The sequence below is a fragment of the Miniopterus schreibersii genome (assembly GCF_964146895.1).
Source record: "Miniopterus schreibersii genome assembly, chromosome: 2".
NCBI classification, from domain to species: domain Eukaryota; kingdom Metazoa; phylum Chordata; class Mammalia; order Chiroptera; family Miniopteridae; genus Miniopterus; species Miniopterus schreibersii.
In genome coordinates this window covers 69,741,456-69,764,337 of record NC_138102.1, presented here as the reverse complement: position 1 = coordinate 69,764,337, position 22,882 = coordinate 69,741,456, and the positions used below count along the sequence as shown (strand labels likewise).

Genomic DNA, 22,882 nt, shown 5'->3' with positions numbered 1-22,882 from the left:
GATGGATGCAGTGTACCCATATTTCATTATCACACGTGCTTTTCCTTTCTTGGACTGGCCATCTAAGTGGCTAGAACAGGCAACCAAAGAGGCCAAGATTGAATCTCTTTCCATAGGGAACAGTGAATTTCATGGCTCACTTTCTGCCCAGAAGGCTCTGCCAAGTGGAGCAAGTACGTTCCAAATATTGCATGGGACATGTACTAAAAAGATGATTTGTAATTTATCTGAAATTCATATAGGACTGTGTGTCCCACATTCTTATTTGTTAAATCTGGTAACCCTACATAAGGCAGAATATGAAAGGTGGGGGCTTCAAAATACTCCTCCTACCCTATGAGAGCTGGCCATGGATTACCTGTCCTTGACCTCAGTCTTTACCACAGATTAACTTTGGAGATGTGTAGGTATACACTGTTGTTTCCAGAAAGCTTCTGGGAGAATGCTCCTGTCCTTCTTGGGTTTACTCTAACCAGCTCTGAGTGAAAAGACACCCTGTGTGGTTTGAGGGTGTGTTTTGATGTGGAGGCAGCAATAATAGCCTGGATGGCTGGGGAAGTGTGGACCTTAAACTTGGGCAGAATGACCTAGGTAGGGTGTCCACTGAGCCCTCTGGGTCAGGGGGCAGAGTAAGGCACTTGACAAGGGATGCAGCTCCAGTGCACCCTGGGTACACCAGAAAGAGAGGCTTGTCCTTCTTCCCCTGTTTTCCTCTCTACCTTTTCTCGCACTCTCTCATTCATTCTTAATTTCCTGCTTCTTCCTTCCCCTGAGTATCTGAATAGTTTACCCAGGATTTAAGACTGTTTCTCACATTAGCAGTGTTTATTGTGAGAGTCTGTGGAGCCCATGAGGAGAAAGAACCCTTCAAACCAGGTCTGGGGTGGGTGGAGATGAGTAGGGCAGGGACCTTCTTTCTCTGTTTTGAATCCAGCAACCTTACACATTGAACCAGGCTTTAGAAAATTAAAAACAAAACAACAATAAAAGAGTACAAAAATCTGACACTTGTATAACACTTTAAAGCTTATGAGAAGCTCCTCGTATAATATTTTATTTAATTCTAACAATTTAGAAATTGTTACAACACTAGAGGGGATAAAGGACTTGCAAAGGCCACTGGGTGACAGAGCTGGTTTTTAATATTCAGGCCAACACCTTTCTCTGCAGAGGACACAGAGATGTGTGAAATGTAGGAGAGGTGCAAATAGAGAAAAGCCTAAAGACCATCCCTGTCTTTCAGTCTCATGATGAATAAGCACTGAGCTCTTGAACACCTGGCCAGCTCATAGGAGGGTCTGGGACAATGGAGCTCAGAAAGAGTCCTCTGGAGAAACTTCTCAACGTGACCTTCCCAGCCTGGGTCTGGGAAGAATACAAGCCTCCTCCTTGGATTCTTTCTCCTACAGGGAGCCCACAGTGGTGAGTGCTTGATGTGCAGAGCCCTAACCGAATTTCCATGGAGCAGAACATTGCTGGTCCCTCCCTCGGTGTGGTTTGTTGAGAGAACTTGGTCTAGAAGCAGACATTGCAAAAGAGAGATCAGAGGACCTGGGCAGTAGCAACTGAAAAGGGAATCACACCCTGGGGAGGTTTGCGGTTTCTAAACAGAGTTCCCCGCCTTTCTCTAGAGAGTAGCATTCAGTGAAATGGGCCACTAAAAGTGGCTTCTGGGCAAAGGACTGAAGGTTGCTTTTCTCGCAAGGGACCTCCAACCTCTGTCATATCCACAAAGACTACTTTGATACGGACTATTTCAAGGAAGTGGCATGTTGGAAATGAGATATTAGGCTTGAAAAAGCACATTTGCATTAGTATTTGGCAGGAGATAACCAGATCAAAGGGCAGCTGACAGAATGGGGCTCAGTGACAAGGGGTGGGGGTGACTCAGGTTCCTGGGTGTCCTTACCCTCCCAGGGCTGGCATGTGTTCGCTGGTGGCTTCCTCTTTCCTCACAAACTGGCCATGGGGAAATCCCCACTGGGCACTATAAGAAGCCCCTGAACTCTATGCAGAAGCCAGCTGCTTCATCCAACAGCACAAGATGAAGCCTGGCCTCCCCTTCCTAGAAGCCCTTCTGTTCCTCCTCAGCCCAGCTGCAGGGGATTTGGGGACCCTGATGCCTGACCCGAGCCCCAGTTCCTTACCCTTCATTGACTCCCCCTCTAACTTCATCTCTAGATCTGGCTCCAGTGGTGGCAGCTCCAGGGGTAGTGCCAGCACCAGATCTGGTTCTGGCTCCGTGTTCCAGGTAAGTAAGCCCCAGAGTCTGAGAGCTGCATTCATTCCCTTCCTCTCCCTTTTTGGGGACCTGGATATAATTTCATGGATGACTAGACCCGAGCACTCTAAAAGATTTACGACTCCCTTTGTTAACTGTAGGCACCATGGAAATGAATTAAAACCTGGGTGAAATAATTAAATTGTTAGCAAGAGAGATGACATCTGGGCTCTCCAGCAGGTGACTTCCAGGAAACAATCTAGGCTTTAAAGAGGGTCTCTAACCTGGCTGCACTTTAGACTCGGGGGAAGGGATGGGGGGGCACTCTAGAAGTAAAGATGCCCAGGTTCTAGCCTCCCTGAGAACTGCTAAGGAAGGGGCCCTGCCAGTAGCTTCAGAAAAGTTCATCCAATCAATTAACTGCCCAGCAGGGACCCTGCAGATGGTGAAGGATAGCCCTGGAGGGAGGGAGAGCCACAGTGCTCTGGTTGGAGCCCTGACAATTTCTCTGAGCCTGGTTTGTAAAGGAGATGAGTGACAGAAGTAGGGGGAGGAGGCATTGGTCTCTAGGAAAGTGTTATTACACAAAGATATTTCCCTGGGGGAGTAATAGTTCTCTTTCAATCTTCCTTTTAGGGAATTTTTAAAGCCATTTTTAGCTCAAAACAACAGAAGTAGCAACAGACCAACAAAGCAAACCATGCACTAGACAGAGCTGGTCCAGCTGGAGGCTACATCACCAGAAAGCGTAATGAACCCAGTTCTTTGGGGGATAAGTCCTATGGACCTCCTTTAAGGAAATAGGAAGAGGCATGGAGGGGTGAGAGGTTAGGGGGAAAAGAAGCAGTTCCTCACTTCTCTGCCCACATCAGCTCTGGGCCTTTCAGTAGGGGCTTTGCTTTGCAAAACCTAGGCTTTCCATGCTCAGGTGTGAATTGGGGTGGGGGAGTCTTAAATCCCCCAGAGCCATCCCCCTGCATTTCTGTTATCTCAGGTCAGGTCTTATGTGATCATGTCTGAATGGAAGGGCTAATGGGAACAGGGGAGGAAAAGACTTTTGTTTGTTGTTTTTGTTTTCACCATCAGGGCTAATATAGGCAATAAAAAATTGTTGATTAAAAAATGGTTTGGATAGGGCCCAGATAGAAATGGCAGCAATGGTGTTCATCGGATGCTTAATAAATGCCAGCACTACCTTAAGTACATCATATATATTATGTTATTTAACCCTAACAGGTATATAAAATTAATGATTCCATTGTAGAGATGTGAAAATTGAGGTTTAGAGAGGTGAAGCCATTGGCTTACGGTCGCTAAGCTAGTAAGTCCTATAGCTCAAACTGTCTGCCCATCCTCTTCACCATCTCTCTCTATGCAGCTTTCTGTGTTTTCAAGGCATATGGATGAAAACTGCTTGTCTTAAAGAGGTGAATGCTTTGGGAATCATGAATATGCGCAAAGATCTTTGTAGCCAGAAATCAGATGCATCATTTTATTTCATTTAGCAAAATAATTTTCATGGAGACAATTATAACTCATTAACATTTTTAAATTGATTTTTAGAGAGAGAAGAAAGGAGAAGGATAGAGAGATAGAAACATCGATGAGAGGCAAACATGGATTGGCTGCCTCCTGCATGCCCCTTACTGGGGATTGAGCCCACAACCTGGGTATGTGCCTTGACTGGGAATTGAACAGATGACCTTAATTCATGGGTCAATGCTCAACCACTGAGCCACACTGGCTGGGCTTATTAACATTTTTTAAATGAGGTAACGATAATAACTTATTTTGAAAATTCACCACAAATCAGAAATCAGCATTTGAGTAAGATGATCAGCTAAAATAATAGAAAATAAAATGTAGGTCAAGAAACAGAGAAATCTAAAATGCCTATTGTCTGATAAAGAGATAAATATTTAAAAGTAGATAAGAAATGGTTGTTAAATTGCAGTTAGAAGTTTTAATTTCTTTCCTGGTTTGCTTATCTTGCTTTGGCAAGTCAGTATCACAGCTCCAACTCTTTTCTTGCAGCAGACTGCAAGGTGTCACTTCCACTATAAACCCAGTTTTCTAGGGCGGGCTGGCTGTCAGCTTGATGAGCTCTTTGGAAAATGGTGGAAAATCCCTTCATAACTGTCATTGAGCAAGTTCCAAATGTATCATTTTCTGTACTTTGAAAATGTTGAGTACCATTATTTTATGCCTTGAATCTTCACAGGCACTTAGACTTGGCTGCTAATTAGAGCCAATTGCAACCTCCAATCACAAATGTGAGTCACGCCTTATGCTGTAGGCTCAGAGCACTCTCCATGCCTCAGATGTGCCCTCCAATGAAGGGGCCGCTATCAGGGTCCTCATCTCACCGATGAGAAAAGGCTTCACGCTCTGCTCCACGCAGTAGCTGGCAGAGTCGGAACCAGAATGAGTCTTATGCTTTTGTCATCAGGTTAAGGGGCTTGTTGAAAAAATAGACAACTAAAGCTTTCACCATGAAAATGGGGCTGATTCCCTGGGCAGGAGTCAGGTCTTGTCTATCTCCCTAACACCAGAGCCTGGCCCATTGCAGACACGAGTCAGTGTTCATTGAACACATGCTGAGCAAGGCCCTACCAGTGTAAGTGTCTTGTGGGGCACTCAGGGTCTCATTTGCCCTCCAAAGGGGGATCACATACCCTCCCAATAATCAAAGGGACAAGCCCTTGTCTTTGTCTTCCATCCCCCATGTTACACACACAGAGAGTTTAAGCATTCACCACAGAGAGAGACCCATCACCATTAGCTTCATTGTCTTTGAATGTGAGGAGCAGAAATATCTCTAATGGGAGACACTGATCAAACTTATGGACCATTTTGATGTCAGCTGAGCATGCTGGGCTGATGATAAAAGCAAGGTGGCAGCTGGGGAGTCCGCAGCACTGGGACAGAGATGTTCAATAGGAGCTGGTGGAATGACTGTCAGCAAGGCTCATAATTATTTGCCTGCCTTTCAGGTGAACTTCAGGATTAAAAGTTGTTAGCTAGTGGTTTCTAGTTGATCGTCTGAGACTGCTTGATGATCTGCAGTGTTTTTTGAATTGACAGAGCTTTTCATAAAACTCGAAGAATGATCCAATCCTGCCTTGTGCAGCTAATTAACCTTCCCTTGTCAAAATGCAATGTAAGACTTTTTTTTTTGGCAGACAGTTATTATAATAAGCTATTTCTTCAAAAGCCCATGATATATTGGTCCTTCTGTAAAAAGCCTTGGCATGCTTGAGCTGGAGTGTTTCTATCTTCAGAGGGAATGATAAACTGGTTCCAAGGGAAGCTGGCCTCTGTGATAGATTCCCAGTGTGGCTTGTCCAGTCCTTATTCATCCTGGAAAACCCTTCGGTTACCCCCCTCCCAACCCTGGTACTCACTGTAAACCTGCTTGTCCCTCCTCCTTATTTCTTAGTTTGGGCACAATTGGCAAAAAAAAAAAAAAAAAAAAATTGAGGCCATTGTCAGAATTTACTTGGCGTAGAGAGTTTGGGGTACAAATTTACACACACACACACACACATATATGAGTTTTTAAATTAAAGAAGATTAGGTTAAATTTACAAGCAATTTAGTTGCAAAAGCTAGAGATCACTGGTGGAATAAATCTTGATTACAGAAGCATCTGGGTCCAGCTTGCTTGAGAATTATGGAGGTTGGTGGACTTTAAATGCACAGAACACACAACCTTAGCTACAGTCAGCTGATCTCCTAAACTTTGAGAGGTGTAACCTAGATCTCTTTCAAACTCTGCAAACCATTGCTCTCCTCTTGGTAGTTTCAGAAACAGACACTTCCCCTTTGGTTGCCTTTCCATAGGTGAGCTTTGGGCTGGCTGGCAGATGAGATCTATGAAAGGCACGGCCAGTCTGCTGCCAGGGGTCACTCGGTAAAGCACTAGCAGTAATACAAAATGGTAATTGTGGTGGGATCCCTTTGGGGAAGTTCAAAGGGGACAAAAGAAAAACAAGATCTTTTAAACCTGTCATTTTAAAATATGCAGCGGCACCAAAGTGTGAGCCTGAATATTTTAAAGAAACATCAAATATTTTTAAAATGACTTTTCTGAAAGTGGTTAGCTGGAAAACTTTTAAAAAATTTGCACAAAACCTTCAAACTCCTACACAGTTCAGTTTTTAACAAATGGCTGGTTTGTTTCCATTTTGAAGAATGCGAATTATGCCATTTCCCAGATGAAGAGGGGATGTGAATTTGTGTTGTATATGTACCTTATATCCTTGATGTTTTCCCCATTCCTATGGGGAGGAATTGGGTTGGGGTTTGGGTAAAGGCAAGGAAAAGAAAATGAGTAAGTAGAAGGAAAGGGAAAGAAACATGTGCTGGTCACCTACCATGTGCCCAGGATTTGGTTGACATCACACAGTTAATCTGGAGGACAACCCTGGGAAGTAGGTTACCTCTATTTGACAGATGAGGAAACTGAGACTTAAAGAGGGGTCACGTCCAGTAAGTGGCTGAATTGGAATTTAAACTCAGGACTCTCATTCATTCTTTATTTCCCTTTGCTTACACAGAGACAGTAATAATTTCCTTTAAGCCTCCTGAAGAAAGGAGAACCTTCTTTTAGATAAAGTGGCTGACATAGTAGTTTCGCCCAACAGGTGAAAATGTGGCTAAAATGCTAAGAGTAGTTACTGCCCGTGAAACAGGGCAGTTGTAGCTCATTTCTATGATTCTGTTCATTTATGTATTGGACTCCACTTGCTTGCCTCTGAGCACTATTTTGACAAGCCAATTTCTGTCACTCCAGTTGCCAAAAAGCTCATTTCTCAGCTTATTACTGATGTTGAACTCGCTTTTATTTACAGGTTTCCAATTTCACCGGCTCCAAGGATGACCACGGGGCCTGCCTGTGCTCGGTCGCCCTGCCCGACACCACCTTTCCGGTGGAGAGGGTGGAGCGCTTGGAAATCACATCTCGCCTCCTCTACCAGAAGTTCGAGAAAGAGCTTTCTAAAGTAAGCAGTTTTGTCCTCTCCCGACAATATCCTAATAAGAACAAACAAACAAAACAAAACACTTTAACATTAAACTTCTTGGGATAACATTGGTTAACGACATTATGTAGTTTTTGGGTGGACATTAGAATTCAACACCAGTGTGCACTACTGCGTGCTCACTGCCCGAAGTCTAGTCTCCTTCCATCACCTCATATTGGACCCCCCTTCCCCCTCTGGAACCACCATTCCCTTGTGTCTCTGAGTTTGTTTTTGTTTGTTTTGTTAGTTCACAAATCACTTTTTATTCAGGACTTTCTAAGCAGCTGTTGTTCACTGTATCAGAGCCAGCATGCTGGCATCCTCTGGAAGCTTTAGCATTTACTTACAGCACACCTCTCTCGTCTTTAGGTTTTATTTTATCTTTCTTCTTATTCACTTTTTCTTCCTATTGCTATTCCTTTACTCCTTCCCTCTGTTTTTTAATCTCTCCCCTTGCCTCAGTCCTTTCTCTTGTTTATGCCCCCCAATCTTTCTTATTTTTAAACTCTTTTTGGCTTTCTCTCACTTTGGGAAGCTCCCCCTCCCCTTCCTTCTCCTACTCCGCTCCCCCAGGTCTCCCTTTCCTACTCTTTTCCTTTCTCCTCTTATTTCTTCTTCCCAATTTACTTTCTCCCCCGCCCCCCCCCCCGCCCCTCCCTCCTTTTCGGTGGTTATCGTCTATTGTCTCAGTGGGAACATTACATTAGAAGTGTCCAGCATTAGACCAAAATTGAAGGCTTCCCTGGGAATCTGAATCAAGACTGATAGGTCGCTCAGCCTTGGTAAAGACCTTGACAACCCCCCCCCCCCCCCCCCCCCCCGCTTAGCGCCTCCCTCTAGAGGAGACAGTTACCCTACAGGGCTTGCCTTTCTCTGAACTGGCTGGAGCAATGGGACTTGGCAATCCAGTTTTGACCCTTTCTACCTCTTTAGCCAAGTTAAAAATCAATTAGAAAGGCTCCCATTTTCTGCACAGGTGAAGCTCACGCTAGGCTATTATCACATTATACATTATTAAATACAACTCCATTAGTTGACAAGGAGCTCTGGCCTACCTGCAAGATTCAAAATAACTTTTCCTGAGATATTTCAGTTTGGCTACCAACACATCCAACACAGTTATCCTTTGAGACAAAAATTATCGTGAGGCTGACATCCTGCTTTCAACTTGAATTGGTAGATAAATATTCTAAATTTAAATGAGCATCCAGGAAAATGTGTTTGACTACTCCAGGAACCTAGCTTTTTAAGAAATAAAATGTCCTTGAATTAATCAGCAGAAAAGGCATAGCACTAAATTATAAATTCCAACCATTAATATTCATAGCCTTATTCTAGCATAATCAAGTACAGATAAGAACTTATGCATAAAAACATAACAAGTGGAGGAAAATCCTAGGTAAAGATCTTTTCAGTTAGAGTCATTTGCTTTGAAATAGTGCAAGCTACTGATTTGCATGTCTTCTCTGCTGGCAGGAGTGTGAAGGGCAGTGTGAAGCCCCATGCTGCTCCGGGGAGAGCATGTAGCTTTCCAGGCTTGTGAATATGGGACATTTAATTCCAATTCTGCGAAGGGGGCAGGTGGCATCTGCCTTGCTAATAACTGGCAGGGAGGAAGTACGGAGTAGGTGGGAAAACTTTTAGTTCTGAAAATGTCAGTAGCTGGCCCTAAAAAAATTTGTGATTAGGCCTAAGAAAGGAATAGTCCTGCCTATTGAGATTTGCATATTAGATCCATGTGACAGGTGATAATAACAATAATAGTAACATGTTTTGTTTGTGCTTTCCTAAATGCTTCCATTTCTATTCTACTCTCAAGGCAGGTAGGCCTGTGTTATCCTTCCCATTTTAGGGAGGGAAAAACTGAGGTACATAAAGTTAAAGAGACATAAATGTAAAGGCTATTGCTCTCTGGGCTGGTTAATCCAGGTTAAGAACTTGGGTCTTCTGAATTAATTCCAGTTTTCTTTTCTCTCAGCCATCCTGCTACTATCCTCCAGTGTAGACCCAAGAAGAGAGGCAGTAGGGCACTAATACCTTCAATTCCAAAGTTATCTCTTCAGCTGAGGGCTTTTGAATTTCCAGGTGAATTATTATAGCTGTCCCTAGGTTGCCTTGGAAATCGCCGTTTATCTAGAGGCCTGGGGGAATGCCCGTTTGGGCAGGCCAGTAGAAAGGGATTTTGACTGCCTTACCCTGATTCATTATCTGCCAGTACACAGAGAAGACTTATATCTCTGTCTAAGATTCTGATAGCGTTTTATACTTTCCTGTTGTTTATGATATGTCTTCTTGTGACTATACATAGGAAGGGGATGACACAAAAAGCAGCTCAGGATTTTATTTCTCTGGAAGGTTATGGTCTTTGGGGCAAGTTATTTGTATCAAGCATTTGCTAATAGATCTCCATGCATGAGAAGGTTGAGGCAGCCTGTGAGACATTTAGGCAACCCATAAACAAACAACATTGATTTAGCAACATTTTGTGCAGTGAAATATAATAAATTAAAAGGTCAGATTGAAAAAAAGCTGAAATCACTGTTTCTCTAATAATTGCTATGATTTATAAGGTATCCATCAGGCTAGGCACTTAATATATATTATCTCTAGTCTCCACAGTAATCTTGTAAACTTGACATTACCCCCAGTTTATAGGAGGAAACTAAGACTTAGAGAAATTAAGTGATTTGCCCACTAAGTACTGGTCAGATTAGAGTTCAGGTGGGTATAGCTCTGAAGTGCTTCATATGTCATGATGGTCAATTCAAGCTTATTTAATCTTGTTGCATTTATTTTAAAAGATGTATTAAAATAATAGTTTGCTGCAAAGTACACTTACTTATTTCAGATAACTTGGCCATAGTTATGATCACAGATTTTGAGGAACTGGTAGAAACATGAGCCAGACTAATTCTTTAGCTTAATAGCCTGCTGTATTGCATACTTATTTATTGCAGGACAATGTTTATTGTACAGAACAACAAACATTCCAGAGCAAATCCCAAAACAAATTTTGATTCTTAGAACCCATCAACGACATAATATGTGCACAACAAATATAAGCATGGAAGCTCTGAATGTTAGGCTGTGAATTGAAGGTAAGCATAGATGAATCTTCTAAAGGTCAAACTTGTAGTGATGAGGAGTCTTGGGTAAAGAATTGACACAAGGATGTGTCTCCATAGGGCAAGCCCCATATACTTGGTACACGCCCTAGGACAAGTTGGGCTGCCTCTGCTCAGACTGCAGCTTCCAGAGAGAGCTAGGATGTTCTCAGAGTTTTCCATGCCATCTCAGCATTAGAGATTTATACATGTGAAAGGTTTATACTAACGATCCACTTAGATTAGTAAAGTTCACATTGTGCAGTTTTTCTGGTTCATCCTCAAATTCTCCCCTGCCTTCCAGAACTCCATGGATGATTCCAGTTTTCCCAAACATCACTGAGCTTTCCTTTCAATATCAGCTGAAACAACATAAACTTTTCACCAAACATCTTCAGAGACATTCCATTTCGTGGCCGAATGAGTGCAGGCACACCACACATTCTAATAGGAAACAAACTCCAAGTTATGCTTTGGTTTTCAGTGAGAGCTACATTTTATTTAGCACAGATGACAGTTGAACCGCTCGTTTTTGTAGAACAACAGCTGTGATGTGCCACCAAAATGTTCCAGGAAAGAGGAGGGTGTTTCATTTGTTCCAAGAGCTGACAAGGCCAAATGCCAACAAGAATATTCATTTCATAGACTCCATTTCTGCATTGGATTGGCACTGTTTATTATTATTATTATTATTATTGGCAAGGTTTTATGTGTGATTTTTAAATTTTATTTTAGAAATTGAAATCTGTGTTGGTACTTTTTTTTTTAATACGTCTTTATTGATTTCAGAGAGAGGAAAGGAGAAGGAGAGAGAGAGAGAGAAACATCAATGATGAGAGAGTCATTGAGTGAACCCACAACCTGGGCATGTGCCCTGACAGGAATCGAACCCTGATCGCCTGGAGCCTAGGTCGATGCTCAATCGCTGAGCCACGCTTGGCCAGGCTGTGTTTGTACTTTTGAGGGAAACTTGTTAGGTCTCAGGCATATATGTATGTGTATATATTTTAACCTCTTTTTCTGCCAAAATATCACCAGCCTTATCATCCTCTGAGTGATGGCACATCTGATGGCAGTGAGCATCGGTTGCCCGAGGAGATACACGAGCAGTGCCAAGGGCTGCATTCTCAACTTTCATTAAAATCTTCTTCGCCTGAAGCCCTAGCTCTTTAGGTCTGTGGCCTATGAGTCTATACTAATTTGCACAGTGAGGTTAAGTGGAAGGGCTAAAATGACAGAAGTTAGGGCTGCCTTTAGTAACAGAAGGATTAGAGGCCAACATCTGGCCCTGAATTCATCCAGGCAGTGTGGATCAGCTACTTGACATTAGCATGGTTTGAGGGAAAGTATCACTTGTGTTCAAATTTTTAAAAAGAATGTAAAACCAGCAACTTTTAATGAGCAGATCCTTAAAAAAAGGCCGTGGCATTTCTTTTAGAGATCAAACACAGAAAGAACCACCAACTGTGTTTATTGAAATATCCATTTGGAAATTCCAATTACACATTAAAACACCAAGGAAATTTTTGGAAGAATTTCAGCTTAATAATCAGACATTTAAATATATGCAACAAATGTGTAATTTTAAGGTCTGATTGCAATGATCAGTTCTTGGAATAAATGTGGGTGCACTTAATGAAATGTGTGCTTTACAGTTGCACATACACTCACATACTATGTAGTAAGTTGGGTCTTTATGACATTTTGTAAAAAGCAGAGTGCTCAACACCCATTTCATATGGTGAGCAAAGAAAGAATTCTACTTAGTGTATTTCTCCTTCTAGGAAATATGTACAACAGTGGTTCTAAATGAAGAGAGGGTGATAGTAGTAGTGGTGGTGGTGATGGTAACTTTGCCCCCAGGGAACACTAAGCAATATCTGAGACATCTTTGGTTGTAGCACCTGGGGGATGGGTGGGTGCCTTTGATATCTAAAGGCCAGAGATTCTACTAAACATCCTGCTACACACAAGAAAACCTCTCACAAGAAAGAATGATCTAGCCCCAAATGTCAACAGTGCTGAGGTTGGGAAACCCTGATTTAGAGCAATGTGCTTTGAAGGGAGAAGGAAAGGTGAGAGACTCTGATTCAACAGTTTAGTTTGGAGAGCTAATATCTTCAAATATTAAATTAGAGATGCAAATGTACTTGCAAATGATAATTCTGAAGCAAAATTGTTTTCAGCCTATAGGAGTGCAAAATCCACCTCCCCAATTGCAGTAATACGTTTTTGTGGTTTTTTTTAGTTTGTATTTGGTTAGATTAAAAAATGTATTGTGAACTATATTTTTGATCCATTTCTTTAAAAAAAAATGATTGACAGCAATCAAATTGCCCCCAAGGACGTGGTAGTGGAGGAAGACTTGTATGATCCTACTCTGAGAACTGACTTGAGCTTTTGATCCCCTTTCAGGTGAAGGAGTATGTCCAATTAATCCATTTCTATGAAAAGAAACTCTCAAACCTAACTGTCCGAGTAGAGATCATGGAAAAGGATACCATTTCTTACACTGAATTGGACTTTGAGCTGATCAAGATAGAAGTGAAGGAGATGGAGAAACTGATCATCCGGCTGAAGGACAGTTTTACTGGAAGCTCAGAAATTGTTGACCAGCTGGAAGTAGAGGTAAGGGGTGAACTCACTTCTCAGTGTATTAGTAATAAATGCCTTCAGCTGTGGTAGGACTCGGGTATACGGATGTCTTTCTTCTGACTTCTAATTCTGTACTCTCTCATGTACACATCATATATCCCCGTGTTCTGCTGTACATGGACACCTGCCTTTGAATGGTAAGTTAAACACAATGGAAACATACTGACCAAGGAGCAGTTGTCAACTAATGATCAGGGTGCTGCCCCAGAACCAAACAACCTTTTAATGTCTCTGGAAAGGAGATGACATAAATAACTTTATGGCCAAGGTAGATCAAGTGTCTTCTCTGTTCTGGATTCATCCTCATGGGACTAAAAGCTACAATTTACCTTATTTTGGACTCACTAGGTCTGTTTCTCCTTTTGAATGTTCATATAATTCTTGATTCTTCTTGGAACTTCTTTCTACATACTGACAACCCTTTTTAAAGGAGTTTCTTTTGGGTATGTTTTAGTGAAGCCTTTAAACTCCGTGGATAAAGACCATGGCTGGGTAATTTATATCAATGAGAATTTGCTAGCACAGTCATGACATGGGCTATAATTGAGGATTCTAGTTGCATATTTTAGAATTTAGGTTTTCTCCGGCTCTCACCACTCATTAGAAACTTAATTATGATACAACAGGAGTAAACATGAGTTTATAGGAGAAGGTTGCTAGAAATGAACATTAATGGACATTTGTGGATGCTTAGACTGAGCCTGTGCTCTATTATTGAAGCTATTAAAATCTTTGCCATTTTCTTTTCGTCACACACATCTGCCTGAGATCTGACAGGCATTCACGCTAAACCATAAAATGTATTCCTCCAAATGAAACCATTCAGAAGAATCTCAGGTGTATTCTCTAGCCCTGTTTCACTAAGTGACAAACTCAGCCCTGGAATGTTTATGAAAGAAATTGCACAATAATATAAAGTCACTCTGAATTTTTATTTCCTTAGATAAGGAATATGACTCTCCTGGTAGAGAAGCTCGAGACACTAGACAAAAACAATGTCCTTGCCATTCGCCGAGAAATTACGCTACTGAAGAACAAGCTAAAGGAATGTGAAGCCTCTAAAGTTGAAAACGTCCCTGCCAAGCCCCCTTCTCCCGCTCCAGGTAAGCAGGCCTTATTTCTACCACTTGAGCCAGGCCTCCAGGAGCGTAGAGCGGGGTGGGGAAGGGCCTCGGGATTGTAACCCTGAAGCAAGGATGGGAATTTGCAATTCTGAGTTTACTCTTCCAACTCTTAGATCTCCTTCCCTAATAGCTTTACAAACTATCACATTCTGGAGCTCACAGAGGAAAAGCATGAACAATGAGTTGATTTAAAACTAAATCCACATGTTATACGTATCCCCTCTGCATTTCTTAACAGGACAAATATCCCTTCAGGGACAGAGTTTCTGTCAGGGGTCCTGGTGAAAGCCCCTGGAATCTGTGTGGCCTCTGCACTGTCTGTGGATTGTAAGGGCTGATTGGCTCATTTACCTGATGAGCTGGGGTTATGACCAGCCCTTCAGATATGGGGTTGAATCTAGAGTGAGAGGAAGGGAGAGCGGGAGAGAGAGAAAAACATTCATCAGTTGCCTCCCTCCTGCACTCCAACTGGGAATCGAACCTGAAACCTAGGTATTTGCCTTAACCCGCAATCAAACCCATGACCTTTTGGTGGACGGGACAGCACTCCAACCAACTGAGCCACCTGGCCAGGGCCCTCTGTGCTCTTCTCAAGTGCATGTTGAGCTCCTGCTGTATAGTGTGTCCTGGGATTCAGTGAAGATTTAATGGATGGCCCCACACGTCCTGTACTTGTGGGTGTCTCCTGCCATCCCTCCTGGACTGAGTTCCTGGAGGGCAGAGATGGCATCTCACTCTTTAATGAGTCACCCTTGGGGTCAAGCATAGCGTAGAGGTGAGTGCTCTGTAAGGACCTCATGAATGTGAATGGAGGCAGTGGAGTGTAGGGGTCAGGAACATGGCCTTGGGGCCCCAAAGACCTGAGCTTCCCAGCTATGCGGCCACAATAAGAAGATCCTTGATCTCCTTAGTTATAAAATGGGAGTAGAGCAGTGCCTGCCTTGCAGGGTTGCTCTGAGGGTTAATGAAACAGTGTCTGAGGAGCTCAGAGCTCTGTGATCAGCGCTTATACACTGGCAGTTGTTATCGTTACTAACGAGGATAACTGACGTGAAAACCTTGCTGCGAACAAAGGCAGTGCCAGGTCCTGTGCACTTCAGCACATCCCTCGGGTGAAATGAAGCCTGCCTCTGCCGCAGCAGTCAGCCCTGTCCTTTAGAGACACCTCGTCACAGGGAAACAGTCTCTGCAGGCCCGGAGCATCTCAGCCTGAATGAGGGCTGTATCTCTTCATCAAATGGTCAGCTCTTGCTATTTTCATTAATTCCTATTGTCACATCCTGTTTCATTTTAGACCCTGCATTTCTGGATCCTGGTCAGTGTGGCTGGCTTCTTTAAGGGTTTAATTAGACACTGTCGTAATTATAAGCCTCTCCGTCCTGTTCAGGGGACTCTCCTTCCTTCTGCTGTTGGAAATTTGTCATAGTATGACATAGAGAGGAAGTTTAGGACAAAGGCCTGTTCTGTCCTCTGTAACAAAGTGGGGCTAAATTGGGTCTGGAATCAGTGGTGTCAACACACATTGTAAATGAGAGCTCATTGTTCTGGGCCACCAAGGGCTCCTTGAAGGCAGAAGTTGGAGCAATGACACCCTCTGATAAAACCTGAGCAAGACTTTCTTTCTTTCTTCCCTCTCTCCCTTCCTCCCTCCCTCCCTTCCTTCCTTCTTTCTTCTTCACCTCAGCAAATCTTCCATATGGAACAGATTTTTCTGGCATAGTTTCCTATGCATCCCTTAGAGTGAGGACATTTTGGGGCAGGAATGAACATTCAAGGCCACCTAGGGCAGGCCCATCATTTTTCAGAGGAAGGGACGTAGATGGTGAGGTTGCTGCTTTTCCTGAGGCCACACAACCTTCCTGGTCATCTCAGGACCTAGAGTGTCAGGCACCAATAGCTCAAGGACAGTGGTAGGGGAGAAAGTATACTGCTTAGTACCTAAGGAGGAAAACAAGTGAGTCTGTTGGGTTATTTTCCTTAGAATATTTTTCCCCAGAACTTTCCCCTAGGTCCTCACACTTAGCCTTTTGTCAGCCATTCCAGCCCAGCTGTGTTGTTTAAGCAAATTGGACCCAGATTTCCTCTCAATTTCTTACAACCTTGGCTGTACCTGGATCCCAGCCAAGCCACTTGGCCCTCCTCCAGCTTTGTTCATATTATATTTATGATGTTTATATTAAACTGACTTTTTGTCATGTTTTTTAAATCAATTTCTTTCACTTGCTCTCTTTCTGTTTGGATTGGTTGGTAATGCAGAATTGAAAAATCCCCAGGCACCACCAAGTTGTGAGCCTGTGGAGACTTTAATTAAAGTTCCTCACTATTATGGGACTTAAAATCTGGCCTCTCTGCTTTTTGGACTGCAGAGTTGCACAGAACAAAAAAGACTGCATGCAAGTCTCGGCAATGAAGTAATTCTGTGCCCTCTTGACCCCTCCCTTGCAGCTGTGGTTTGCTATCCCTGTGGTCAGCTTGATCTTAGAACCAGGACATGTAGCGAGGGCTCAATAAAGTGCATTTTACATTTGCTTTATGCTGCAAATGACATCTTTTTCTGCTTCATTTCATAGAACTTCCTAATCTAAAATAATCAGCCTTCTGCTCATTAACTTTTTTTCCTGAAAACAACTGACTGTGTCTCTCTGTTTTCCCCCTGAATCTAAATGACTGCATAGGCAAATTGTGATGGAAACGTTGAGGGGTTGATCACCACTGTGCTGGGAAATGCTAGGCCCTGTGCTGACACAGAAAGGTGCTCAGTAAATGGTTGGTGATTGACTAGGGTATGAAAGATTTGGAATGATCTGCCAAAATCCTAAGCCTAAGGAAGAGCAGAGTGTTGGGTAGCACATATGCAATAATTCAGAATCAATTTAGTCTTAATTATTTTCTAATTATTACCATTTTAATTGCCTAATTCTCACAAGGCAGTTGTATTCTCCTCTTGGCTCAAAGTTCACTTGTCCAGGTGAGAGAGCATATTGATAGATCTAAGATTACGTTTTCTCTGCAGGCATATAATCTTTGGCTTTAAAGAAAAATGCTAACCATGATACTTAGAAAAAAAAAAAAAGCTAAGTTACAGTATTTTGAAGTTTCATCATGTGGCTTCGCAGGATAATTTCAGAATACTGTGGCAATATCTAATGAATCACATGGTGAAGACATTGCCAACCAAGGCTACCATTATGTAGAGGTTCCTTGTATTATGTTCTGTGAAGTGAACACCAGGATCTTTAAAAATTTCAGATAAATAGCAGGGTAGAGGGTTGGTGTTTTATAAATAAGGGTAGATAGGCTGAGTTTGAGAGGTTCAATTAGTCTTTCATTCTTATTCCACAAACACTGTATGGCTGGCCCTGTTCTGAGTACTGGGGTTACCAGGATGGGTACAAAGCCACTATCCAGGAAGGGAGACAATCACATAAACCTTCGATGGTGGCACGATGTATGCTGCTGATAGTTACCATTCATTGAGTTACATGTACCTACCTTCTCTCTATTTCTCCTAGCAGTCCTGCAGAGTAGGTATTATTATTTTCTTTTAACATGAGGAAATAGGCTTAAAGGTTAAATAATTTACTCAAGGATGCACAGCTAGTAAGTATTGGAGTCCGGACTGAATTAGAATCTGTCTGGGAATATTTTCATTGTACCAGGCTGCCTTCCATAGATCCTCTAATAGAGAGAGGTACACTTATGACTCCTAGAGTAACAAGAAAGTTCCAGCAACTCACCAACCAGATGAATACTAAATTATCTTTTCTTCCTTTCTTGTGGGGGAGCTAAAGGGGCACGTTTGCTCTCAGTTCTATGCTGTATTCGCTTCCACCAAAAAATGCAAAATGATTCATTGGTTTTTCACCGTTCTTGGATCATGGCTGGCTGGGCCATGGGTTGTTATGCCAGTGGCAGGGTAAAGTTGGGATGGGATGGGTAAGGAAGGGAATGGGGGTATTTCTAACATACTCTTGAAATGAAGGAAGAGACTGGAAAGGGGTGTGAGATAAGGGAGGGTGGGGAGAAGCTTGGGGTAGATGGCTAGGTGGGGGCAGGGTTGGGGACTAGATGAGCAGTGGGCCCTGGCTGTGAGTTTCAGCATTGTTTCCAAGCCTGTTTGTTGGCAGGAAACAGGGAAGTCCACCATAGTTTTCACTGCCACAGCCACATCTGTAGAATTGGCAACCATGCTTAGCTTTCCCCCCCTGTACCCACTTCCTTTTCTCTGGAGCCAGCATCCTAAAGGTGGCCCAAAGGAGCCAGAGGATAAAGTAAAGATAAACAAAATAAAGCAAAACACACACAAACAGGAGAGTATTTAGGAATAGTTGGGAGGTGAGGAAAAGAGATTTAAGCTCATATACAGTTTTAATATTTATGCCAGGTATAATTTTAATTTCCTGGCCAACATGTGAAGTGGTGAGCCATTGCTATTATTAGTGCTAGTAGCAATCCTAGTGATTTTAAAGAGAAGATTATTTTGGTTCCTTCATATCTAAGGATCTCTATATCTAGAACAGAGTAGTTTATTATCGTTAACTCCATGATAATGATGGAATTAGTTATATGCCTCGTAAGTTTTCTTTAAATATTTTGTGGCTATTGGCTTGGGGTATTTCCTTTCCAGGAAAGCAAGATTCAATTAAACAAATAATTCCCAAGTCTTCCAACCTACATGAAAAAAGTGATTTTCTTTCATTTACTCAGAGTGAAATGTAGTTGAATAAATAAGTTCTCAGGAAGATATTTTAACTAGAAAACCCAGTTTGTAGCATATGGAAACTCGAATACTTTTTGTTATCATTAAACTGAGCACACTGCTAACTTTATTTTAATAATTCATGCCTTGTTTCATAAACAAAAGCAAACAAGCATTCATTTGAGAGATCACTTTTAGGAGAAGAAATAATAATTTATAATTTTATTTATTATTTCTTTAGTGGGAGCAGTCTCTTGGCTGAACACATGTTGCTTTTTTATTTATGAAATGGTGCATGCATTATTAAAATAAACCCATGACTGTGTTCTGCTTAATGATATGCAAAATTATTTGAGGTCGGGTACAGAGTGGTTTCATTTCTCTACCTGTTGTATGGTTGGCTGGGTTTCCCACCAACTGCAGATTTATGAGAGCATTTAAGGAGCACGTATTTAATTCTGGGACCAAAAGCACCAGCAGATTGGAAAAACAAAAGCAGGATTTCTAGTAATGGTTTCACCTCTGAGCAATCCTTGAGTGAGGTGGGGAGAGGGGGAGATGTTTAGCAAGGAAGGAAATTGTCAGAAGCAGAGACTCAGAGGCAAAAGTTTTGCACCCCCTTGCCTCCCACAATGCTAACCTCAGGCAATTCTTTAGAGTTCTGCTTTTGGCTCCAGCTCATCTCATATTCTCTCCAAAGCTCCCTAATTCCTTCCAAACATTTAAAGCCAGAGCCAGCAATTCAGGTTCTGTTCCCTCCTTCCCTCACCTGCTCTGCTCCAAGCAGCAGAATGAGGCAAAATGACCTCAAATGTACTTGAAGTTGTATTTTTTGTTTTGTTTTTGTTATCCAATAAACTATCTCACCTATTCTTTAAGGGTATTTATTAAGATCCCAGAAAATGTGTGATCAACTCTTTGAATAGTTATTATAAAGATATAGAGGAACTTTTTTTTTATAGCTCATAAACTGCTTGGATTTACAGGCATTTTAGAGGAAATGCAACTTGAAGGGCCAGTTACCTGGCCTGAGCCATTCACCCAAGTGTTACAGGGGATGTCGATTCACTGGACCAGTGAGTCTGGTCCCACTTGACTGTACACATTGTGACAACGACAGTGTCAGAATGGGAATGATGAGGCACTTGCCTGTCATTCTGTGGTGCAGTAGAACACAGGTTTTAAACACAAGGCCCTCATAACTCTGCAGCAAGACAGTCACCAAGTGCTCTGTGATGGGCTGTGCTTTGGGCACAGAGAAGGCAATGTTGCCTAAAAAGAACTCCCATGGCTTCTCAAGGCTGAAATCCCACCATCATAGGACGATCCTTCTGTATCTTTAAAATACCACATTTAAAACTTCCTCTATTAAGATGAGCTTGGGGCGGCATTGGTACTGGGTGTGGATATGTATTTGGGGGTCCCAGGGAAGGGCAGAAAGGTGAAGGGAAAGGAGAGTTGCCCAGGACAATCTGCTTCATCACAATTCTCCCTGACCCTGGTGAGTGGCACCTTCTGGCTTTATGGAAAGAGGGCGATGATCCTGCTTTCTTGATTTCTCTATAAGAAAAATGAAATAAAATACTGTTTGCAAAATGCTCCCTGATAGAAGAAAATATATTAAATTCACCAAATCCTCCATTTCTGTCTTTGGGCCGCCCCTCTAACCTCGGCAGTTTCATTACCCTCATTTTCCAGATTGAGAGCCAATCCATGGAAATAAAAGGTAGTTCTCTGAGGAGCTGACAGCAGGTTTGCACTGAGACTGAAACAAAGGGAAGGTTTTGGCTCTTCTCCATCAGCAACACTGTTGTCATCGAACCTTGACAAGACAAATATTTATGGCTTCCTTTAGTGCTTAAGATATTGAACTGTTTGCACCTGTCATTCATTTTCTCTAAGAATGCCCTTTTCTTTTCTTGTTTGTATAGGGACCTGTGCTCACGGTGGTGTGGTGAACGTCAGCAAACCTATCATAGTTCAGCTCAACTGGAAAGGCTTTGCCTACAAGTACGGTGCCTGGGGCCGGGATTATTCTCCCCAGAATCCAGACAATGGGCTGTATTGGGTGGCACCTTTGAATACAGATGGGAGAATGTTCGAATATTACAGGCTCTATAACACAATGGATGACCTGCTACTGTATTTAAATTCCCGAGAGTCCCGGATTTCCTATGGTCAAGGCAGTGGTACAGCGGTTTACAATAACAACATGTATGTCAACTGGTACAACACCCGCAACATTGCCAAAGTTAACCTGACGACCAACACGGTTGCTGTGACTCGGACTCTCCCTGATGCCGCCTATAATAACCGCTTTTCGTATGCTAATGTTGCTTGGCAAGATATCGACTTGGCTGTAGATGAGAATGGCTTGTGGGTGATTTATTCAACTGAAGCCAGCACTGGTAACATAGTGATTAGTAAACTCAATGACACCACACTTGAGGTGCTAAACACTTGGCATACCAAGCAGTACAAACCATCTGTTTCTAATGCCTTCATGGTATGTGGGGTTCTGTATGCCACCCGCACTTTGAACACCAGGACAGAGGAGATTTTCTACTACTATGACACAAACACAGGGAGGGAGGGCAACCTAAACATTGTCATGCATAAGGTGCAGGAAAAAGTGCAGAGCATTACTTATCACCCAGTCGACCAGAAACTTTTTGTCTATAACGATGGTTACCTTGTGAATTATGATCTCATCTTTGACCAGGAGCCCCGCTAAACTGTTTAAGTGTTAGGGCAAGAGAGAAAGAAAATATTAGTTGGAAAAAATGGTATTCTCCACTTATTTAGATACCTGCAAGGGGATCAGAAGTATATTTGCTTAGTTCTAATATTTAGGAGCATAGTTCTACTACACTAGATACTTTAGATATTTGTCCTGGTTTGATGAGTCCTCTTGGAAGCCATCTGCCTCCTGGGATGCATTTCCCTTCTGAAATAAGGTCCTTCCAGATAAGCAAATTTAGCATGCTTATAGTTTATCTGTAAAATCCTCCGAGTTTTCTGGAGAAAAGCCCTTTTATACATCAAATTGTATGCTGCAAATCAACCCCATATGGATCTGCAGAAGAGGCACTGGATTATTTTCCCCCCACTGTCTACCTATATAAGAGTCAGTAGAATCCAAAGGTAGCTTGGAAGACTGGAAACAGACTTACCAACCAATTCCCCCCTAGCCCACCCCCCATCTTCCTACATCCTGCTTTTTTATAAAAATTAGCCATTTTTTTTATGGAACAGATATAATATAAATTTACTTTTTTTTCTCATCCTGAACTTTTACTTACATGACTGTAAGACTGTAAGAGAATCAGATGGTGGAGATAAAATGACAGCATGTCTGGTTATATAGCAAAGCCCTTGAAGCCTATGTGAGACTTGTATGAAGAAGTCATGTCAATTGTTTCATGCAATTTTTGTCTTTGTTTAAGACAAATAAAAACTTGTAAGAAAATAAAATTTTATTTTTTTTGAGGAAGAAATGTAGAAAACCTGCTGCAAGCACCTTGTAAATCAATGCAGTATGAAACCCCTCTGCGTGTGCGCGCTTCTGTGCTTTGGATGCTTTATCACCTGGTCGTGGTCTATTTTCCTTTAATGTTCACGAGGTATGCTCCATAGAACTAGCTCCTTCAATGCTGTACTATGCACCTTTTAATAAATGTTTGACATGTGCTTTAAAAAATTGGTGTCTTTTGTTTTATTTACTCCTTTTATTTAATTAGAAAAAACTTTGAGTAGGATAGCCCATACCTTGCTGTGAGGCACAGAGAATGGCTGCCTCCCAAATAACAAAGCCTGGGAGATTATATGCTGATGGCAGATAACATTAGTAGCTTTTAAAGGAGTCCAAAGTCAAGCTGTTTTTTTTGTTTCCCTTTAAAATCCATTCTCTCTGGCAGCTTTTGTTGTATGAGACTGCACTGTTTTCTTTTGGGATATGACCTTATGTACTTATTAACTTGCATGACTGATCTGATTATTTCCAATGTTAGACTATATTTGTGTGGCTTATGTTCCTTTTCCAAATGAGTTATTAA

The 22,882-nt window shown here is 42.1% G+C and overlaps 1 protein-coding gene across 1 annotated transcript; it reads left to right on the top strand.

Moving 5' to 3' along the window:
* Window positions 1-2,044: 2,044 nt before the first annotated feature.
* OLFM4 (olfactomedin 4) lies at window positions 2,045-22,504 on the top strand (the record flags this gene model as incomplete). Its single annotated transcript, XM_081128874.1, has 5 exons — window positions 2,045-2,251; window positions 7,075-7,224; window positions 12,765-12,977; window positions 13,948-14,107; window positions 20,759-22,504. 5 exons carry the CDS (start codon window positions 2,045-2,047, stop codon window positions 21,559-21,561), a joined length of 1,533 nt encoding a protein of 510 aa, XP_080985000.1. The 3' UTR covers window positions 21,562-22,504.
* Between the last annotated feature and the right edge of the window lie 378 nt (window positions 22,505-22,882).